The sequence below is a fragment of the Apodemus sylvaticus genome, chromosome 11 (genome assembly GCF_947179515.1).
Source record: "Apodemus sylvaticus chromosome 11, mApoSyl1.1, whole genome shotgun sequence".
Taxonomy (NCBI): Eukaryota; Metazoa; Chordata; class Mammalia; order Rodentia; family Muridae; genus Apodemus; species Apodemus sylvaticus.
This window is the reverse complement of record NC_067482.1, coordinates 56,538,967-56,560,460: the sequence shown is the minus strand read 5'-3', so window position 1 is coordinate 56,560,460 and position 21,494 is coordinate 56,538,967. Positions and strand designations below refer to the sequence as shown.

Sequence of the window (21,494 nt, the reverse complement as noted above, 5' to 3'; positions counted from 1 at the left end):
TCTTCTTTTTCACTAGATTGTAAACTTTAAAAAGTATATCATACTTTTTGATTTTGTAATGACTGCTTTATCTTTTTAATTTCTAACGTGCCTGTCATGGCACAGAAGCATCAGAATTAATCAGGCCTAAAATATTACCCAGAAAAATCCTAGTTATTACGGACTTGTGATATATGGAAGACTGTAGTCTCTGCCCCGCTTTTGTGCTTAGCTGAGCGGACAGAGTGATGCATAAAGCCACCACAGATTGGTAGAGTACAGTGTAAAGTGATATTTTACAAAGCAGAATGATCTGAGGCTATGATAGAAGTAGTTCAAATTCTTTAACATTCCATAGCCACGTCTTGCTTTCCTTCCCCAATGCATGCCATTGCTAGAATGTCTGTAGCTGTCACTAACTCATAATCTTGCTAGGATATATTTGATGTTTTTCTTTTGTTCACGGTTATGTTTCCAATGCATAGCACAGTAGGTTACACAATAGATGACATTTATTTAGTTGATGAACTGGACTTTGGAGAAGAAAGTATGTATTACATAGTATTTGTGAGAAAATTTTATGAGAAAGTTAGACCTTGAAGTCGACTTTTTTTTTTTTTTGAGTTAACTTTTTTTAATGAAGTACATTCAAGTAAATAGTCACCCATCTTAATTTCAATCAGTCTAGGAATTGATTTTGGGATTGGATCTTGCTCTGAAGCACTGATTGTCACAGCATTAGCAATGTCACCTAGACGTTCTTTCCAGCTTCTGGCAATTATAAATAGGGCTGCTATGAACATAGTGAACATGTATCCTTATTACATGCTGGGGAATCTTCTGGGTATATGCCCAGGAGTGGTATAGCAGGATCTTCTGGAAGTGACGTGCCCAGTTTTCTGAGGAACTGCCAGACTGATTTCCAGAGTGGTTGTACCAATTTGCAACCCCACCAGCAGTGGAGGAGTGTTCCTCTTTCTCCACACCCTCTCCAACACCTGCTGTCTCCTGAATTTTTGTAAGGTGAAATCTCAGGGTTGTTTTGATTTGCATTTCCCCGATGACTAGCTATGTAGAACAGGCTGGCCTTCAAGTCACAGAAATCTGCCTGCCTCCTGAGCGCTGGGATTAAAGATATGTGCCACCATATGCTAGTTAAAGCATGCCATTTTTTCCTTTTTTTTTTTTTTAAATGTTTATGTTTTGCCTGCATATTCTCTAGCCATCTCTTGTGTGCTTGGTCCCTGCAGAGGTCAAAAGAGTACATTTGATCCTCTGGAGCTGGTGTTACAGATGCTTATGAGCTGCCATGTAGGTACTAAGAATCGAACCCAGGATCTCTGGAAGAGCAACAAGTACTCTTAACCACTGAGCCACATGTGGCCTGTAATTGCATTTTCTACCATCTGTAATTTGCTTTTCTCTTCTACTTTCTTTCAGCCCTAAATGAATTAAAATTATAAAACTGTTAAATTACATTATAAACTGGAACATGTAGATTTGTGTTTGAATTATGTTTAAGAAAATTAATTAACTTGTGAGTCTCAGGTACTTTACTGTATTTCTTTTTTTTTATGTAAATACCAAATTAACCATTCTTCCATTACTGCTGTAGACTTTAGTAAGCACCTGGCCTATTTGCTTCCATTTAGAGATAGTGTGATAACTAGGACCACTGACATGTGGTTTGTTCACAGTTAACTGTTGACAGTTTACAACAGGGCCAGATTTTAACTATTAGTGACCTACCACACTATGGCAATGTCACAAATTATAGTAAACCTTAAAGTCACTGCATCTAGGAATATCCATTCCTACTGATATTATAGTTAAATGCTATTTTAATGGTTGCAGTACATCTACCAGTTTCACAGTGTACCCACCTGCATGTAGGAAATGGGGAGGAATGTGGGACTGTCTGGGTTGGCATATAGGCTTCTGTGAGTCGGCCTCAGAAGAAACCCTTTCATCCACCTGACCTTATGTCTTTGAGGATCCTCGTATGGCTTATCCCCTCTAAATAGTGCTCCATTTGCATTTATTTTATTTTATTATCATTTTTTTTAATCCTGAGGCTGAAACCCAGTGCCTCATGCATCTAGGTTTTCTGTAGCCCTAGATCTTTAGTTTTGACAGCTGAATATAATTTTCTGTTTCTCTTCTATTGGAAGGGGTTTAACCAACAAATAGATATTAAAGAAAACATGAGAAATAAGATTTGAAAAAAGTCTCTTGAAAAAAATCTTGTTGATTTAAAAATGGATACATTTGAAAAGCCAGATAGACAGATGCTTGGATTATCATAAATAGAATAGTATTTTACACTTCCCTTCTTTTCTTTTTCTGAATGTTTCCACAACCCTTAATTTTAACTAAATTGGGTTGTACAAAAGTAAGTCTGTCTATTTCATTAAATTTTTCTTTAGTATGAACAAGTCTCTTTTTCTTTAGAAATATTAGATACAAAGAGATCTTAAAAGATGAGGAAATGTTAAGAAAATTGAGATATCTCTGCCTATTGATAATTGTATTACTTTTATTCAATTTTATTATATCTTTGACGGTAGAATGTCTGATTTCTTTGTCCTTTTTCATGACATTTTGTTCTAACCTGTGTTTGGTGTGGACGTTCACAGCTGTCCTCTGCTTCGTTGCAGACCCCTGTATGTCGCTGAGTCCACCTTGCTTCACTGAAGAAGACAGGTTTAGCCTGGAAGCACTTCAGACCATACATAAGCAGATGGACGACGACAAGGATGGTGGGATAGAAGTGGACGAGAGTGACGAGGTAGGTGGGGCTCCTCCCCGCCCACCCGCCCGCCTTCACTTCAGTCTCTGTGGGCACGGTTTGGTTCTCAGGGCTGCTTGGTGCCTTAGCTTTCTTGTTTAAACCTGGTTTTGCTTACTGTCTTTCCATGGCTTCTCTGACAGCCTTTGCTTCCTTTTTTCACCACCCTTCTTCCTCCTTCCCCGTTCCTTTCCATTGTAACTGTGACTTCAGAGATTGCTTGTTGTGGATTTTTTCCCTTGAGATGAGGGTGTGAGGTATAACTCAGGCCAGCCCCAAACTCTGCCAGGTTCACAATCCTTAACCAGAGCTGGCTCTCCAGACATGTGCATCGTCCCTATGCTTCCTGGTTACACAAACTTCTCACAGTCCTGGGTCTCACAAGAACATTCTGCTCAGTGTCACTACCCAGTGCTGCTATACGCACACCTCTGTGCTGTGTTAATGACGAGTAGCTGATTCCAAGTTCTGTGGGTTAACTGGACTCAGCTGGGCAATGTTTTTGTTACTGTATGTATGGGCTTTGGTCATCTGGGGCAGTTGGCATATATTTCTGAGCTGCTGTGATGTTGTCCTGTACTTTATGATTTCTTTTTCTATATGCCTGTCATCCAGGCGTCTGGGTAGGAGTTTATTACTGCCTGACAGCTGGCTTCCAAGTGGTAGCATTCCAGGAAGTTCCTGTGAGAGTGCTCAGCATGCTTCTGGTTGCCAGGGCTTGCTGGTATCAGATTGGCAAAGGCCAGTCATGTGGATTAGCACAGTCTATGTGGGAAAAGACTATTGCTACCTCACAGTGACAGTCTCCAAAGATTTATTTATTTATTCATAGGTTTTTTCAGACAGGGTTTTCCTGTGAAATAGCCCTGGCTTTTCTGGATTCATTTTGTAGACCAGGTTAGTCTCAAACTCACAGAGATCCCTCCACCTGCCTCTGCCTCCCAAATTCTGGGATTAAAGACGTGTGCCAGCATGGCCAGCCTTTATTTATTTATTTTTTGATATCTTAATATAATTACATAGTTCCCACCACTTTCCCCTTCCTTTAAGCCCTCCCATGTACCACCTCTTTCAAATTCATGGCCTCTTTTTCTTTATATTTTGTGTGAGTGTAATGTGTGTGCTGTGTATGCATGCTTAAACACATAATAAAATTTGGCTAGTCTGTATACTGCTACTTGTATATATGTTTCAGGGCTATTTTGCTGATCAATAGGTGTGCTGTTCCCTTGGGAAGACTATTCTGAACTCAGCTTTCCTGTAGTTCTTTGTCTAGGATTGAGGCACATGGGCTTGCTAGCATGTCCTTTGTTTAGCCATGTCTCATGGTTAGCCAGTCACGTTGGTGAGACTTCATGGGTGGTAGCTTCTCCCTTCTAGGAGACATCATTTCGTAGCGAACTCATCATTCCTATGGCTTTTACCTTAGCCTGAGGTGCGGGAGTTGTCTTGTTGCTCACAATTGAGTATAGTCCTCACTCCGCATCAAGGAGACTGGCACAGGCAGAAACCATTACAGAAAACCACAGTGGGTTCAAATGCAGAGTTGTGGAGTCCAGTTCCAGTTGGTATATTTATAAGATGTATTATTAGAACTCTGAATGAAAACAAAAAGAAATGCTGCACTGGCTTCATCGAGTAGACATGGGCCTTTGTGAGTCTCAGCCTGTCCATGGTTAATGCCGACCTGCTTGATCTTATGTGGGTCTTGGACAAGCACGCATGGCTGTTATAGCACTCCTCCCCATTCTCTGGCTCTTCCATTCTTTATAACTTTCTATGATGGTTTTTGAGCCTTCAGGATAGGGGCTTATAAAAATATCCTATTTAGGGGAGTTTGCATTAATCGCTGCCCATTAAAGAGAGAAGTTTCTCTTATCAGAGTTGAGATTAGTGCTAGTCTATGTTTAAAGCACAATACTTAGAAGACAGTTTGACAATACATCTATTTAGTAAAACAAGAGGAGTAGGTTCCCCCCTAGGGACTGTGACCTTCCTAATGTGTGCCCAGGTTTATAGCACCAGGCAAGAATTCACTCTTAGGGTGCATGCTCAAACCTATTAAAAAACAATTTGTTACATCAGCAATGCTGATGACACTGTGCACCAGTGGGCACATCTTGCCTGGCACATCAGTATTTTGGGTCTACCACAGTTAGACAAAGTTACCACTGGGTAAAACATTACTCTCCCAGAGGCTTGAATACTAGACCATAAAAGCTGAGTAGCAAAGAGGAAGTTTGCAGGCCAGTTGCTGCATGAATTCTCTCTCCACTGTGAAATCTTCAGTAATAGAATCCAGATATGGTGGGCAGCCAAGCGTAAAGTCAGCGTCCTGGGTTGTTTCCCCTGGATGGCCACCTAACAGATTACTTATAAGGAATTACAAGTTACTTGTAATCTCATCCCCAGCACTGAGAGTTTTAATAACTGATATCTTCTGGGAGGATCATTGTCAACTCATTCAGGGTACCCCAGTTCATAAAGTTCTATGTTTAAAAAGTAGAGCTTAGGATTTTATTAATATGAAATTTATAGGTAATAATATGTTTTTCCTTTTTGATATTGGTATTTAAATACAAATGCAGCATACATTTCTACTTTACTGGTACCTAAAAACATAGCAGTCCACCATTCAGCACAAAAGCCACTAGCTACAGATAGTATTTGAAATTTGAAAATGATGTATGCTATTAACTGTAAAAATTTGTTTAAATGCGACTGAGAAAAATAAAGTTTGTAAATTAAAAAATGGAGGCTTGGGAGAATGCTCAGTCTTCAGTACTGAAGCCCTGGTCTCAGATGCCCAGCATCTAAGTGAGCCAGGCATGATGGCCAAACCTGTGACCTCAGTGCTGCTGGGCACAGACAGAATGATTTGGGGTCTTCCTGTGCAGCCTGGGTAGCTGAATTGTTGGATTCCAAATTGGGTGAGATATCCTGTCTCAAAAAATAGGTGGAGACTGCCCGGGCAAGGTACCTGACACTGACCTTCCGCCTTCATACTATACAGTAACTGTGCACATACACACAAAATATCGGTTACATATGTAAGATGATAATGTTTTGGATATATTAGTAATAGTAACTGTGATAACTGAAACCAACTTCTTTTTGTTTAATGTGACTTTTAGAAAATTTAAAATTAAACATGTAGATCCATTTTGTTTTGACAGTACTAGTCTATAGGGCTTAATGGATAAGTTGTTTATTCTGCAGTTCTTAGGCTAGTTTGGTGTTTCCAGTTTTATAATTGCTTGGTTTTTTAAAATAAAGTATCATTAAAAAAGTAAATAGTTCTGTAATAGGCCTTAATTAGCCATAATTAGGGAATTTCATGGGTTCAGTAAGAAACCATAGTAAAACAAAATTAAAGTGATTTAATTTCTACTGCACTTTAAAAAAATCAGAAGTATTTAGCATTTTAAAATGCTGACTGAAAACTTTTTTCTTCAGTGCTTTCTTGTTTTGTATTTTGGTCATATGAGAAAGCATTGATCAGTATAGTTTGTATTCATTCATACTATTTTGAGCTAATATTTTTGTGCCTTCTGCATGCCAGATGTCCAAATAGATGCTTGAAATAATAGATTGAGAACAAAGCAAATGAAATCTGTGTCTCTGAGCTAATATTCTGGCAGGGCTTAAGTGGGAAGCTCACTTAAGGAACTTAAGTGGGAAAGGGATCCAGATAGGAAGTTGTGGGGAGGCTCTGTGTAACTTTATGTAGGGTATTAGAGATGGTCTGTGTAAGTGGCTGCCTATACTGTATATGCTGAATAGAATATAGGCAGGTAAGCAGTAGTATACATCTGCTAAGTTTTCAAGCCATGGTAAAACTATGTTTGGAAGATTTGGAATGTTTCAAATTAGGAAAAAAGGCATAAAGATAGCTGTCAGTGTATCTTGACTCTGTGTAAGTTGAGTTGTTATGGTGAAATAGGTATGTTCTGTCAATACTAACAATATTTTGGTAGGTATTTGATCAAATAATTTAAATAAGAGAGAGAGAGGAATGGTTGTTTCTTGAACAAGGCCATGAGATGGCATTGAGAATTAAAGTTGTAATTATCTATTTTTTTATTGAAACATTTATTATAGTTTAGTGTGTCTAAACATTCTTTTCTTAAATGTTTTTTTTTATTTAAAACATCTTGTGTTTTATCTAGTTTTTCTTGTCATTCATCTGTTCTTCTTTTTCACTCTATTATGTAGTTATGTGGACGAGACAGTTCCCAGGACATTTGTTTGCTTTTTGGTTTGTGACAGACATCACAATGTAGCCGAAACTGTTGAATCTGTTGGGAGTCACTTGGGAAGAGAGGGTCGCTTATGAAATTAGAAATTAGGATTAGAATAAAGGAGAACATTCACATTCAAGAAAGGTCACTGAACTTTTTCATTGTTAGCTATCCAGAGGACTAAATGATAATGAGACTAATAATACGTTTTAGAACTTAAAAAATCAACACATATCTATTACCATGTTAACAAGTGATACCAAAACACAGTGATTAAAATAGTATAGTTTATCATCTTTTGGTGTCAGAAACTGTAGTGCTGGAGAGGAAGGAGTATAGTTAATTCTTACATTGCTGCCATCAAACTGGCAGAATCCAGTTAAAGTTTCTCTTGGTTCATGATTTCAAAAGTTTCGGCCTGTTGGAGTGGGGAGGCCATGATGGAGGGCATAGTGGTGGCCATGTAAGATGGAGACTCTATATCATGGAGGACCATGAAGCAGAAGAAGGGACCGGAGTCAGGTCTCAGGTATAACCTTCAACAGACGTCACTCAATAGATGGCTCTCCCACCTCCTACTGCTTACACAGTCTCCTGAACAGTTCACCAGCCCATGAGCAAGTGCTCAGAATACCAACCTGTGCAAGACATTGCAGATTCAAGCCCCAGCAGTGCATTATCTGGCTCTAGTTCTCTTTTATGTTGCTGGTGATGTATCTGCTAGTGCTACACCATCTAAAAGCCTGCTGTAGGGCCTGAGTGGAAAGGGCGTGTGAGGGACAGAGCCACCTGAGACCCTCCTCATGTGTTCTCGTCTTTACTTGGTGTTCCTTTGGCTCTCTCCATAGGGAACCTTGCACTTCCCCCAGAGCCAGTAAAAAGAGCTCTAAGCAGAAGAGCTGGGTCCCTAAGAGAAGGACCTGTAACATAGAAGTCATAGATGTTTATCTTCTTCATGTGTGTGTGAATGTTTTTCTTGAATGTATGTATGTACACCGCATGCCTGAATGCCTGGTACCCATGGAGGCAAGAACAGGATACTAGTATTAGAGTCAAGGTTAGCAGTAAGCTGCCATGTGGGTGCTGGGGACTGAACTTAGGTTTCCTTCAAGAGCATCAAGTGCTCTTAACTGCTGAAACATCTCTCCAGCCCATTTGTATTTTGTCTTGGAAGTGAGGTTTCATTATCTTTCTTTTAGCCTGCTTGCTGGACTTACTGTCCAGGCTGACACTTAGGGAAGGAGGTTAGCAAAATAGATTGGAAGATTCTTGTACTATCGGGACCACTGAGGGTGCTGTTTACCACAGCTGGTTTCTTTACTGCCAACTACAGATGCTCAACAGGGAGGCTTCTCCACATGATTATAAAGCATTGAAGTAGTAAAATTATGCCAGTCCCTTGAAAAGGCGTCATTGTAAAAATGATACATAGACAAGCTTTTCAAAGTCAGCTCTTTCTTAGGATATATTTAGAATTTTAAGGAATGAAGTGTGTGATTAAAAGTAATCTGAGAAGTAGTGAGGCTGGAGAGATGGCTCAGGGGTTAAGCACACTGACTGCTCTTCCAGAGGTCCTGAGTTCAATTTCCAGCAACCACATGGTGGCTCACAACCATCTGTAATGGGATCAATGCCCTCTTCTGGTGTGTCTGAAGACAGCCACAGTGCATTTATATACATGAAATAAAAAAATCTTTTTTAAAAAAAAGAAAAGAGAAGTAGTGTTTTGTAATGAACAATGACTTTAAATTATATATACACAAATGTGTGTTTTGAGGAATACTTGGTATTCGTCTAAAAGGAAAAGTAGGGCAAAAGTGAGATGAAGAAAGTAGATAAAAGACGATTCTGCTTCCTGTTTAAATAGAAGTTATTGGTAGTTATGCTGGGTTCGTGTATTTTTGTTACTGTGGGACTAGAATTATTTATGAGGTTATATGTTGAGACATATTTATTGGATATTTGCTATTTGTTTTACAGTATAAACACTTTAAATTACTAAAGTTTGGGATGCTCATGGAGTCACTAAGAGCAAAGAATATGCTATTATTATCTGATCAGGATATATTGTAGAGGCTGGTTCATATGACAGGGTCACCAGCTTATAAGTAACAGAATGAGGGGTTTTTAGTTCAACCTGAATGTATAACTCATGTTCTTGGGTCGCAGTCTGTGTTGCTGTTCTGTGATGATGTGTATCATTAATTTTTGAAAGGATGCCACTGCATGACTCTGCATGACAAAGGGACTTTCTGTAATTCAAAATGTATTATGAGTCTAGTGTGTCGAAACTCCATGTGTAGCAAAAGTGCTTGTCTAATGAATAGTTTGTCTTCTTGAAAGTGTGTAATTGATGTTAATACATGGCGGAACATAGATTTTTAGGTGGATTTAATGACATTGTCAGCATAATGCTAACCTGCTTTTAGCATCGGTGGCAGCTCAGGAGCAAAGGACTTAGTGAGTGATAACACTGTTGTTTATCTAGTTTGGTTTTATTTTTCATTTATTGACTTTTCCTGGCAGCAAATCTTGGTTATAACTGTTAAACAGAATACCTAATAAGCATTTGATAATTTACTTAAGGCATCAAAATTGAGAAATCAAATTGTAATCTGGAACAATAAGCAGTTATGGCGGCCTGCGGTAATGGATAGTGTGAGTGTTCCTTGGAGTCAAGCAGCAGCAGCAGCGCTGTGCACCTCCCTGAAGAGGAGGACAGCAAGGGTTAGGTCACCAATAGAGTGTTCAGGTTGATGTTATTCTTTTTAACTTTAAGTTCTTTCTTTTTTAGGATTTCATACTCAAGTACTGTACTTATTCACTTTAACCCCTTTCTCACCCTCTAACTCCTGTCTCCACCAGTCCTTTTCAAATTAATTCCATCTTTAATTACTCTCTCTGTCTCTGTCTATGTCTCTGTCCCTGTCTCTATCTCTGTCTCTCTGTCTCTCTGTCTCTCTCTGTCTCTCTGTCTCTCTCTCTGTCTCTCTCTCTCTCTCTCTCTCTCTCACACACACACACACACACAGTCCATTTAGGGTTGTTAGGGTGTGTGTAGGGGCTGGAATTGTGTAAGATGATGCCATTGTGAAAAAAAGTTATCTGGTACCTATAGCCATTTCATGTGTGTGTGTGTTAATGTTACCATGTCCTCAAAGACCTTAGACTTAAGGAACAACACACAGAAGCATCAGTTAAGCCTCATGGCCCATGAGTACTGAGAAAGTGAGGTGCCAATGGAAACTAGGAAAATGCTGTAGATCAGTAGATTTCTGTACCTCGGGTGGATGGTAAAAAGTTGCTAGATTTGTAGCTTCTAGAGTTTGCTAGTTTTTTCACATTTGTTCTTTAAAACAAAAGTCTTACTGATGGTAAATATTAAGAGAGCTTAGGACTAATAGTGGTAAATCACTCAGTGCTTCTGATAGCCATGGAAGAGAGCTGTCAGAAGTGGAGAGTAGCTCTGCTCACCTGCACTTCTCCAACCTATTTTCTTGCTGCACCTCTGTCATTATAGTAAGCAGTTTCTGCATACGCATTCTCAGATACAATTATAAATAACGTGTGTATATTAGATGTTAAATAGTGCATATAAACTATTTACAAGTGTTAAAAGTGAGATACAGTTAAACAGCTTCCCTTGGAAGTCTCTGTACAAATAAGTTATAAAAACAAGTTCATTGTGTATGTCACATAGTGTGCTCTACATTTGTATAAGAACAGTCAAGTCTAAGAATCTTTTAAGGAAGTATATTCAGAGGCACTGCTGTGTTTGCAGATTTCTTGAGAATCTCATGTTGATATCTGTGATACCTGCAAGAAATGGCAGAGCTCAGTTATCTATATACTGATCTAGAAAAGCATATGTGTGAGGCTGGAAATGTAGATATTTTGATAAGGGAAGAAATCACTGAACTATATAATCTTTTTCTGAAAAAGAGCTTTTCTCATAAATTTGTTCCTATAACTATTTTAGGTGTGAATTCTCTAAAGCTTTAAATTTAATTCATATTGGGACAATAAGTGTAATTAATACTCTGAGGAGACCCTAGAAATAATGTTTGAAATAGCTGCAGGTAGGATATTGAGGAAGCTAGGTGGGAGGAAACTTTCAGGCTATTTTGATATTCAACGACTCACAGAAGTGTGCTAATCACCAAATATTAATCCTATCATTTTTGTCACCTGTTTGATCATTTGTAATTTAACTGGAGTTCAAATTACGAAGAATAATATGGGTCCAAGTGTGGGTTTGGAAGGAGGTAGGGAAAAAGTTTGGGCACATGTATATGTTATCTGCCTTTACAGAGGAAGGAAGAAGAAAGTTTTCTGTAGCCAAATCCCAGTGCCTCACAGTAGAAAAGTAGTAGATAAAAAGGGAATTGACATAATGGGGAGAACCTACTCTGCAGACCAAATCTGAGAATGCTCCGTAGAAACCGAGTAGTAACTTGACATGGATTCTCCAGCAGTGCCCAGCCCTGCTGAGCCAGAGTCTGGGTGGAACCAAATGTTCCGGTTGTGCCAAGCCCTTTGGTTATGATATCTGAAGAAACTTGAGAGTCATTTCAGGACACTGATAATAGCAGAGGCACTTTATAGCTTAACTTGGTGCTGACTTAGCGTCTTGACCTTACTTGTCATTATTGCATCCCTCGAGAAACAGTCCAGGACTGTCTTCCTTGTTCCTGGGCAGCGTGTTTGTCATCTGCTATGAAGGTCTGACAAAAGACCTCACTTTCCCTTTGTTCTTGGTGATTTTTCTTTTCATCAAAGTCCACCTAGAATTTTTCTTAGTACTTTCTGTAAAAGAAAAATGTGGACATATAAAAGAACTAGGTTTATATTTTTCTGGAGAAAATCCTTTGCTATTTCTGAAGTAAGGTTGTTCACAACCTAGATGATTAAGAGCCATTTTGTAAATTACTGACTCAGATCTTAGTGAAATGTTCTAGTATTTTTATACTTACACCTAGACATTTTAAATGGGTAAAATTTCCTATCCTGCTCCAGTGTTTAGTTGAGTCTCCAGCCTCTGGATGTCTTCTTGTGTCTTCTTGTGACAGTTGTAGAACTCATTTACTGAACTTCCTCTTTTGTCTTTGAGATTCCAGCTCATTTGCCAACTACTTTTGAGTTAATGACATTTAAATAACTGATGTCCTTTTAGAGTCTGCCCATGCTCCAGTGGATGGCCCCTCACCCACGCACATACACACATAGTACAGCATGGATCCAGTGGCTTTAAAAAGGCTGCATGAGGTTGGGAGAGAACAGTGATTAAATAAGTATTTGGAAGGAGTTGGCGGGGAAGGAATTGGGGGTAGATTAGATTGAACACAACGCGCGCGCGCGCGCGCGCGCGCGTGTGTGTGTGTGTGTGTGTGTGTGTGTGTGTATGTAATTCTCAAACAATATATTAAGAGAAAGGGAACAGATTCTCCCAGAATGTTTCTTACTGTGTGTGTGTGTGTGTGTATATATATATATATATATATATATATATATATATATATATATATATATCCTTCAAAGCCATTACTGTAGGTGAAGTATTCTTTGTAACCCTTTTGTAGAAGTCCCTGGTTCTTCCTCCCAGACCCATGTTCCCAGAAATAAGACCCAGACTCAAAATATATTTACAGATATCTTAGCAATATAGCTACGCTCTTCTCTGACTAGATACAACTTAGCATATCCCACATATTCCAGCTTCCAGTCTAGCACGTGCTTGGTTATGTGCTCAGGTACCATACCTGCAGCTCATCGTATCTCCCCAGCAAGTCTTCCTGCCGCCTTCTCTCCTCAAACCCTTTCTCTTCCTGATGTCCCACCTCTGTTTCCTGCCTAAGCCATAGGCCATGTGCTGTTTAATTGACAGGTGACGCATCCTGTAGGTGTGTGTGCATGTGTGCAGTTGCACATACAGTACACAAGAAGGTCTCTCTATACCCTATTATTTGTTTCTGTTTATATTATAACCTTTACCATATAATTCTGATCCATTGCAGCAGGCTCATTCTCGAAGCCATTTTAGTTACAGGCAATTTAGGAAGCTCCTTTAGTATTTAGTAGTTAAATTACATGTAGATCAAATAGACCCTTCTAGTTAGCTAGGAACTTAAACATCATTGTATGTATAGGTATTGCAGAACAGTAATTTAAAATGGTAAATACAGAGCCGGGGGGTGGTGGTGGTGGCGGCAGTGGTGCACACCTGTGATCCCAGTACTCTGGGAGGCAGAGGCAGGAAACCCTGTCTCCTAAAAACCAACAAAACAAAACAAAACAAAACAAAACAAAACAAACAAACAAAAAAACCCAACCACCCCCCCCAAAACAAAAAACAAACAAACAAAAAAAGGTAAATACAAACTCAGAAAGGAGTGGCTATAAGATCTGTTGAAGAAACAAATACTTCCAGAATCATATTTGATGGCGTCAGATAACAGTAAAATATTCAACTCAGTACATTTACCTCTTTCTAGGCATGACAACCTTGTTTTAACTGGGAAATATTTTTTGCTACTTCTTAGAGTCTTTCAATTGAACTTAAACCACATACTAATTATACATTTTCATATAAAATAATTTTACATTCCTGTTCCGTTAATTTTTAATTTCCTTCAACAAGAATTCCCAAGTCGACAGTTACAGACCGGCAGGGGCAGAAGAGTAGGAGTGAATCAGGGCTGTGCATCTGGCCGTGACAGTTGCAGCCTGTCTGTACTGCTGGTCCTGTTCCTCTCCTCCCCCTCTGAGGATGCTTAGGACCGCAGCATGGCATTGCATTTACATAATACATTTCTGGAAAGTTTAGTACCCTTTTACATATTGCTTGATTTTTCTGGAAGATGTTTGAATGTGACTGTGTACAGAACATATTCCACGAGTGATACAGTGATGTCTTAGTGTAACATTATCATCATTAGTCTTACTTTACTGTTATTATAGAGTAGCATATAGGTTTTTTTGTCCAAACTTGGATACTTTTAAAGGTGAAAGTCAGTACTATTAATAATTAGACCAAGACAGCAGGTGTAGATGAAGCCTCTCTGAGGCCAGGGCCATGCTGGTATCTTCAGCATGTGGCTCATCATAAGTCTGTTTCCTGCTGTGCTTAACTCTTCAGTGTTTACCCCCTTCCTAAGTTGTTATAAATCGCTCTAAATATTGCACCAAGCTTTGCACTATTAGAATTTTTATATTTACTTGAAGCCTATTAACATGGTTCAGTTTTCTCTAATTACATGAAAGACATATGCAGAAAGTTAATTGTGTGTGTAGGTGTGTGTGCGTGTGTGCGATTGCACATACATTTGTGTGAGCATATGCTTAGAAGTCAAAGGAAACCTTGGATGTTATTTCTTAGGAGCCATCCATTTTGTTTTTATTTTGAAATGATATGTGTTATTAGAGCTCACCAAGTAGGTTAGGCTAGCACCAGAGCTCCACTTCCTAGCAGCAGGATGGCAGTGGCGAGCTGTCATGTGTGGCTTTTGTTAGAAGGTTCTGGAGCTCAGACTCAGGGACCTGGTGTGTCTCATACCTCAGAAAGCTTAAATTCTTTTTCCTTACTTAATGATGCGAGTTTTAAAAATTCTTTATAAACAATATAGCTGCCTAATGTTTTCTATAGCAAAACACTGTTCATTAACCCTTAAATACTATTAGAGAGGTATGGCCAATTTATGTTTTGATTTTTGCTTTATTCTCCTTTTTACTGTCTTTTTCTTGGCCCTATAATAATTTAGCAAATGCCTGTTATTTCATCATTCAGTTAAACACGATGGACAGAATATTTTGAAGTCCTGTTTATATGTAGTACTATGTATAGGGCAGTATGAAACATGAGTATAAATATCAATGAGTTTACCGTCATGTGATGTTATAAGACGTGCTTATATGTATAAGAGGTGCTTTCTAGCAAATCATGTATTAGGAATTTGATGAGCCATGGAATCGGCTTGTGCTTTAGTGAAAATACTGTTTAGCGAATAGCAGGCAAAGCTAAGTACAGAGGCTGTGTTGGACCTTGTGAGATAAAAGGCTGAGTGGTCACAGGCTGGGCTGACAGCTGGGCATTTTATGTATGGTGTGGAATCAGGACAGTGGTAGGGAAGACCAATAGTCTGAGTCTTCCCAGGCAAAGACCAGAACTGCAGAGAACAGGATGTCGCCTCTTCATTCTTTCAGTCTGCTTCTCTGCTCTCTTGCACCTTCGGTGTGTGCATTCTGTGGGATGTGTGTCGTTAAGCTTCTTTCTCTCTTTAGTTTCTAGAAGTTTCACACAGGCCCATGGCTTGCTTGCCTTGGCCTGCACAGACTTTAATATACTTACAAGTGTATTAAATTTGGTTTTCTCTCTAGAGCAGTGGTTTTCAACCTTGCTAGTGCTGTGACCCTTTAATACAGTTCTTCATGTTGTGGTGGCTCCTCCCCACCCCCATCATAACGGTTTTTTTTTTGTTACTACTTCATAACTGTATTTTTGCTGTGGTTATTGAGTCATAATGTAGATGTATGTAGGATATCTGATATGTGTCCCTTGTGAAAGGGTCACTTGGCCCCCAAAGAGGTCATGACCTATAAGTTGAGAAATATTGACATAGAATTTTCCTCCTACATTTGATCTGGTAGGATTTCCAACTCCTTGTCTTAGATGCTAGCAAAGCACATTGTTTTCTGTCATTTTCTTTTCCAAAAATTTTAGGCTGTTTAAATCACTGGCGTAAAGAAAGCATTCTTATATTTTTGGTTATGAGTCTGGCCTTTAACATTGAGCCTGCTCCCCAGCCAGACTGGTCTATATACAGAGAATATATAGCCTGGGCTACACAGAGAAACCCTGTCTCTCAAAAAAACCCAGACAAACTAACAAACAAATAAAACAAGTTGGCTGTTTTGCTCATCCATTGTATCAGCTTTCTTAGTTTTCCTTCTGTTATAGTCTATTTCTACCTTATACTTCTCAGAGATACTGAGTTTACTGTTCTTTCATTTATAGCTGGCCTGGCCAGGGCTAGCCTTCCTTTTAAATCCATCTTGACTGTTACTGCTTGAAAAAAACACTGAGAGTATGATGCTTCGTTATTTCTTCTCCTATTTAAAAGTTTATATCAGACTATATCTCTAGAGGTCTCAGACTTCAGTGTATGTCACAGTTATCAGAGGACTGTAGCACAGATGGTTCACCCACACTCAGTTTCTTATTCAGTAGGTCTGTTTGAGGTTCTAAGTTCTGTGGTGTTGCTGATCCTGCTAGTCCAATAGACATGCCCTGAGGCCCACTGCTATAGTTTACCAGATACAGTCTAGAGCTCCTAGTTTGGCATTCCTGGCCTTTTCTAGTTAGGCACAGTCTGTTTGTCTGTCTAGTCACGATCATCTATATAGCAAATTAATAAAATCTTTTAAAGATTAATTTTCTTAAAAATCCTGAGAGAAGAAAGTATCCTTTTAGTAGATACACTTCTGTCTTTATGAGAAAAGTTGTCTAATTTTAAAACATTTATTGTATTGTATTGTGTTTGCATGTGTACATGTGTATGTGTGAATGCATACACATACACCAGTGCAAGTCTGTGGAAGTTAGAACACAATTTGCAAGAGTCAGTTATTTCCTTCTATCATGTTGGTTTTAGGGATTGAATACAGTTTCATGGCTTGGTAACAGTTGTCTTTTCTCAGTGACTTGTCTTGCCACCTCCAAATCTTAATGACATAGGTCCTTTATAAAAAATGTATTCTTTGAAAATTTCATACATACAACATTTTGATTTTATATCACTACTTCCCTCCAAGTCCCCCAGTATCCCTTACATTTTTCATGCATATTTTACATGCAACTTATCACAGATATTTTAGTTCAATAGTTTCTGAATTTTGAAAAACAAAAACAAATACACCATTGTATTGATACACAACATAATGGTATAGATTTTAGGTATACAGCTTGGTCTTGAAAAATGTACAGACCTATGTATCTGCCCTGTGAATTTGAGATACAGAACATTTGACCCTCACATTATTCTTTTGTAGAAGACAGCAGTGATACAATTTTCAGTTGTGTAATCTTTTATGTGTAACTGGGTAGTAATTTTTCTATAACTCTGCAGTCAGATTTCCCACACTTGTTTGATATGTTTAAAGCCTGTCAGTGATCTGACCCTGCCCAGAGATGTTGGGCTTGCCTCATGACCAGCCATTAAGAAGATCGCAGACTTCATTTGTGCATCCTGTCTGCCCTCAGTGTGCTGTGAATTGTTTGCGTCCTCAAGGAGCAGAGATCCCTCATTGCCTCTCCCTATCGGGGCAGCTCTGAGAACATCTCTTCTCTCTGATAGCTGTAGTTCCCGTTTTCCTCTGGAGCCCTTGCCACCTGTCTTAAACCTGATGGTAGTTTTCTTTCTTTGTAAACACACAAAATAAAGACTTTGTTGAATTAAATTTTCCGTTTTGCTCTTTGCCCCTCTTCCTCCTTTGAGTATAAGAGCCCCTCCCGGAGGGCATGTGTGTTATTTCTGTTGTGTTGGGTTTGTTACTCAGTGTAGCCCCCTTTCATGATGCGTGCTCTGCAGGGGTTGGTTCCCAGCCTTCATTTTCTAGCATCCTGTCCAAAATGGCTTCAGTTTAGCTAAAGCTCGCTGTTTTTCTCTGGTTCTCCCTACTTTATGTCTTCTAGGCTACTTCTCAGTTTCTTTGCTGATTTCTTCATTATTTTCCTTTTCTTACACTTCTTTGCCAATTTCTACCACCTCTTGGAGATTTCCCCTGGCTTCAAGGCTTTTACCTCCCCTTTATTTATTGGCATCCTGAATGGGAGATTTATGTGTCCACATTCAGCAACATTTCCATCAAGACATTAAAAGTCTTTTTTATCTTAACTATTTAAAATTGTGTCCTGCTCTCTGCTTCTTTGTGGACTTTGTGTTTTAAAAATGCACAGTACTTTCTCAGTGACAGGAGTTAGCAGTAGCCTGTGGGCCCTGTGTGTTCAGGGACGGATCTCATCTACTTCCACTGCTGGTGCTCTACAGCGCCAGCACCAGAGAGAAGCACTGCTCACCCTCCGTGTTCAAGTTCTCCTTCTGATTGCAGCCCACGTATTCACAACATGAAACAAACTTAGTTCGATAGAAATTAGAACTTCTTAGCTTAAATATCTTATTGATTTACTCATCTATTAAAACAAATAGCTATTGGTCAATTTACAAAATGCACCTCAAGTTAGAAATATAAATTCCCACTTATGCCTTCAATCTATATTTAGAAGAAATGGTATGATTTAATTAAATGTGGCTAATATCTGCAATTAATTTTCGTATGTGTATGGTGTATTAAGTTTGTGGGGTGTAGGTGAGCCTGCTTATGCATGTAGACACACAGATTGATGTCATGTGTCTTCCTCTGTGAGAAAGATATTTAATTAATTATGCTTATAGTTGAAATGTTGGGAATTCAAAAGTCATACCCTTGCCCATGAGTGTCTGACACCCACCAGAAGATGGTCCAGCCTTGTGCTCCACCTATCTGAGTTGTATCACTGTTCCCTACCCCAGGCTCCTGTGAGCTCTAAGGGAACCTTTAGGAGCCAGCTGCGGTCCACTTTTCCTCAGATCCTCTTGCCGACAGTGCACCTGGGAACGCGACATCCTCAATGATGCCTTTCTTCCTGCGGCGCAGACAGGTGACCTCTGGCTCCTTTTGCTTAGTTTCCGCTTTTGCTTTTGAGATGACTTAGACAGAATTCTCTGAGCAGTGCTTCTCACTGAATTTTTTTCTCCAGTTCACGAATAGTTAGACTTGGATTTTCTGGATAGATTTCTTTTATTTTTCTTTTTCCCTTTTTCTTTTCATTTTTTCTCCGAGACAGGGTTTCTCTGCATAACCCTGGCTGTCCTGGAACTCACTCTGTAGACCAGGCTGGCCTCAAACTCAGAAATCCGCCTGCCTCTGTCTCCCAAGTGCTGGGATTAAAGGCATGCGCCACCACTGCCTGGCTTTGGATAGATTTCAGTTGAGCAACTGGTACAAAGATTATGATAGCCTTAGGATCACCATCAGCTTCGGTTTCTTGAGGTACCTGATATTTGCTTCTCATAGCCACGGCTTGGGGTCCAAGTTTCTCTGCTGCCAAGGCAGTAGCTGGCAGCTGCCTGGTTACTATTTCACTACCTTATCACTGATGTATGCTCCACATTCTAGGAGAGCTGGCTTAGAAAGAAACTCGGGTCTCCCAAGAACTCAGATGTGGGCGATGGAAGGAGAGAGGCTTTCACTGAGAGTGGAGCTCAGTTTCAGCTAGACTGCCTAGCCAACGCGTGTGCGGGTTGCATGCTTCCCCCACCCCCTCCCTATCTCTTTATCCTGCTCTGGATTACAAACGCCCGATGCAGTGTATGGCGTTAGGTGAGGGCTGGGCATCCCAACCTAAGTCCTTACACTTACACCACAAGCATCCTATATACTGCGCCGTCTCCCCAGCCTCTGCCAGCATCATATGCCAGGGATGTAACCTTCCATATTGGAGGCCAGGAATAATCCGTGTTACTTTTTAGCTTACAGGGATTGGAGTTGCCATCCTAATATCCAATAAAATAGACTTTCAACCAAAAGTTGTCAAGCGTGATGAAGAAGGACACTTTCATATTCATCAAGGGGAAAATCCACCAAGAGTCTCAATTCTGAATATCTTTGCCCCAAATGCAAGAGCACCCACATTCATAAAAGAAACTTTACTAAAGCTCAAAACACACATTGAACCCCACACAGTATTTGTGGGAGACTTCAACATCCCACGCTCCGCACTGCATTTCTTTCTCTGAGAGCAGTGGCTTCATTGCCTGTAGCTCTTTTTTCCTGTAACATGTTCTATACAGAAATCACTTAGTAAATTTAGGACACTTTCCCATTCCCTGAACTCCCAAATTATTGATTCTGGTCTCTCTAGGATCATTGTCCTTTGCTACTTTGTGTTCAATGTCTTAAAAATGGTGTCCATATAGTTTGTCTGCTATTTTAGTTGCTCTGTGTAGGAGTATGCTAAATCTAGACTCTTGTAACTTCATCTATACTGGAAATGAACATTCTGACATACCAATTTTAACAAGAACACAGAGATTTAAATATGTAACCTTTCCTTAAATAGTCACAAATTACTTCTTAATAATTTGACATATTGATGCTGTGCTAATTGGATATAGTATTGACTTACATTATTGCAAAGGTTTTGGTTTGTATACATTCTAGGATGACAAAAAGAGTCAACTTAGTAACTTGGTAGTTAAAGAATTTGGAAACCTGGCCAAAGCCTGATGATAGAGTTTGATGAACTCCTAATGCCAAAGAGTTTGGTATATTTCTAGTGTCTGATACATCTTTATGGTAAGGGCAGGTGCTTGTGTTTCATCCTGAAGCTGAGACTGTGGCTGATGAGGTGGCTCAGCAGGTAAAGGCACTTGTCCCAGGCTTGTGACTCGAGTTCCATTGTGGAACCGGAATGGTGGAAGGAGAGGCTCCCTTCCTGTGCCGTCCTGAAACTACATCCATGAACATGCAATTCATAAATTTTATTTATGTATTAATAAGTATTAATAACATTAATAAAAATAAAAGAGTGGGCATGGAGTGGCAGTTTTCCTGTTATGTGTTCTTCCTTCTGAAATCCTACCCTAAACTATCTCCATGTTGCTCTCAAGTTGTTGGTAAGGACCCATCTGCAGTAGGGTCTGACTCATCAGGCCTTGGGCATTGCGTTATTTTGATGACATGTGTGCTTTGGGAAATTGTCAGGGAAGAGTTTCTGGTTTTCTTCCACATTTTAGTCTCACATGTTTTGTTTTAGAATATTTGAAGTGGAACTCCAAAAATAGTGGGAAGTAGGAGACTGAAGAGAGGTTAAGAAACCTGCAAATGTCTGACAGTGTACTCAGACTTTGATTATGTCAGATCCAGAGTCTCAGTGCTTAACTGTGGCGATAAATCATGTCTCCTGAGCATTGAGGCTTTGTGAGTCCCCAGATTTCTACACTGGAAAATAGAATAAAACCTGTGCAGTCCCGGAACTGAAAGTAGGAAGTCACTGAGCTCTGGGCAGCCCGCTTCTGCCTTCTCTCGCGCTCTTACCTCTGCCGCTGTGCTCATTTGTTCTGCAAGCTTATTGGCCTCAGCTGGGCTTTGCACCCGGTCCACGGCGCCTGCTCCTGTTATGGTGCTTTTAAAACCAGAGTATTTATCTCCTTGAAGATCCAGAATCATAGTCAAGGAGCATGGACTTTCATGATTTTAATTGCACGTTTTTTGTGAGGAAAAGAAATCTATTATTCTCGTATAGTTGTGGTTTGTTCTTTTAGGTGAGCTATCTGTCCTCTGATCAAGTAGCTGTGTAAGTGGGTGATAGGGAATGACGGGATATATGAAGGGGTCTTTATTAACATAGTAGTTCCTAGGGGAAAGGTATGAAACTAAATAGATCATCTAAT

General features: G+C 39.6%; 1 protein-coding gene across 1 annotated transcript in view; it reads left to right on the top strand.

Annotated features, from left to right (window-relative positions):
- Positions 1-21,494, top strand: part of Stim2 (stromal interaction molecule 2) — a 127,495-nt gene that overhangs the window by 57,329 nt on the left and 48,672 nt on the right. The window contains exon 2 of the mRNA XM_052198449.1: positions 2,637-2,767. Coding sequence (XP_052054409.1) covers positions 2,637-2,767 — 131 coding nt within the window. The remainder of the gene's footprint in view (positions 1-2,636; positions 2,768-21,494) is intronic.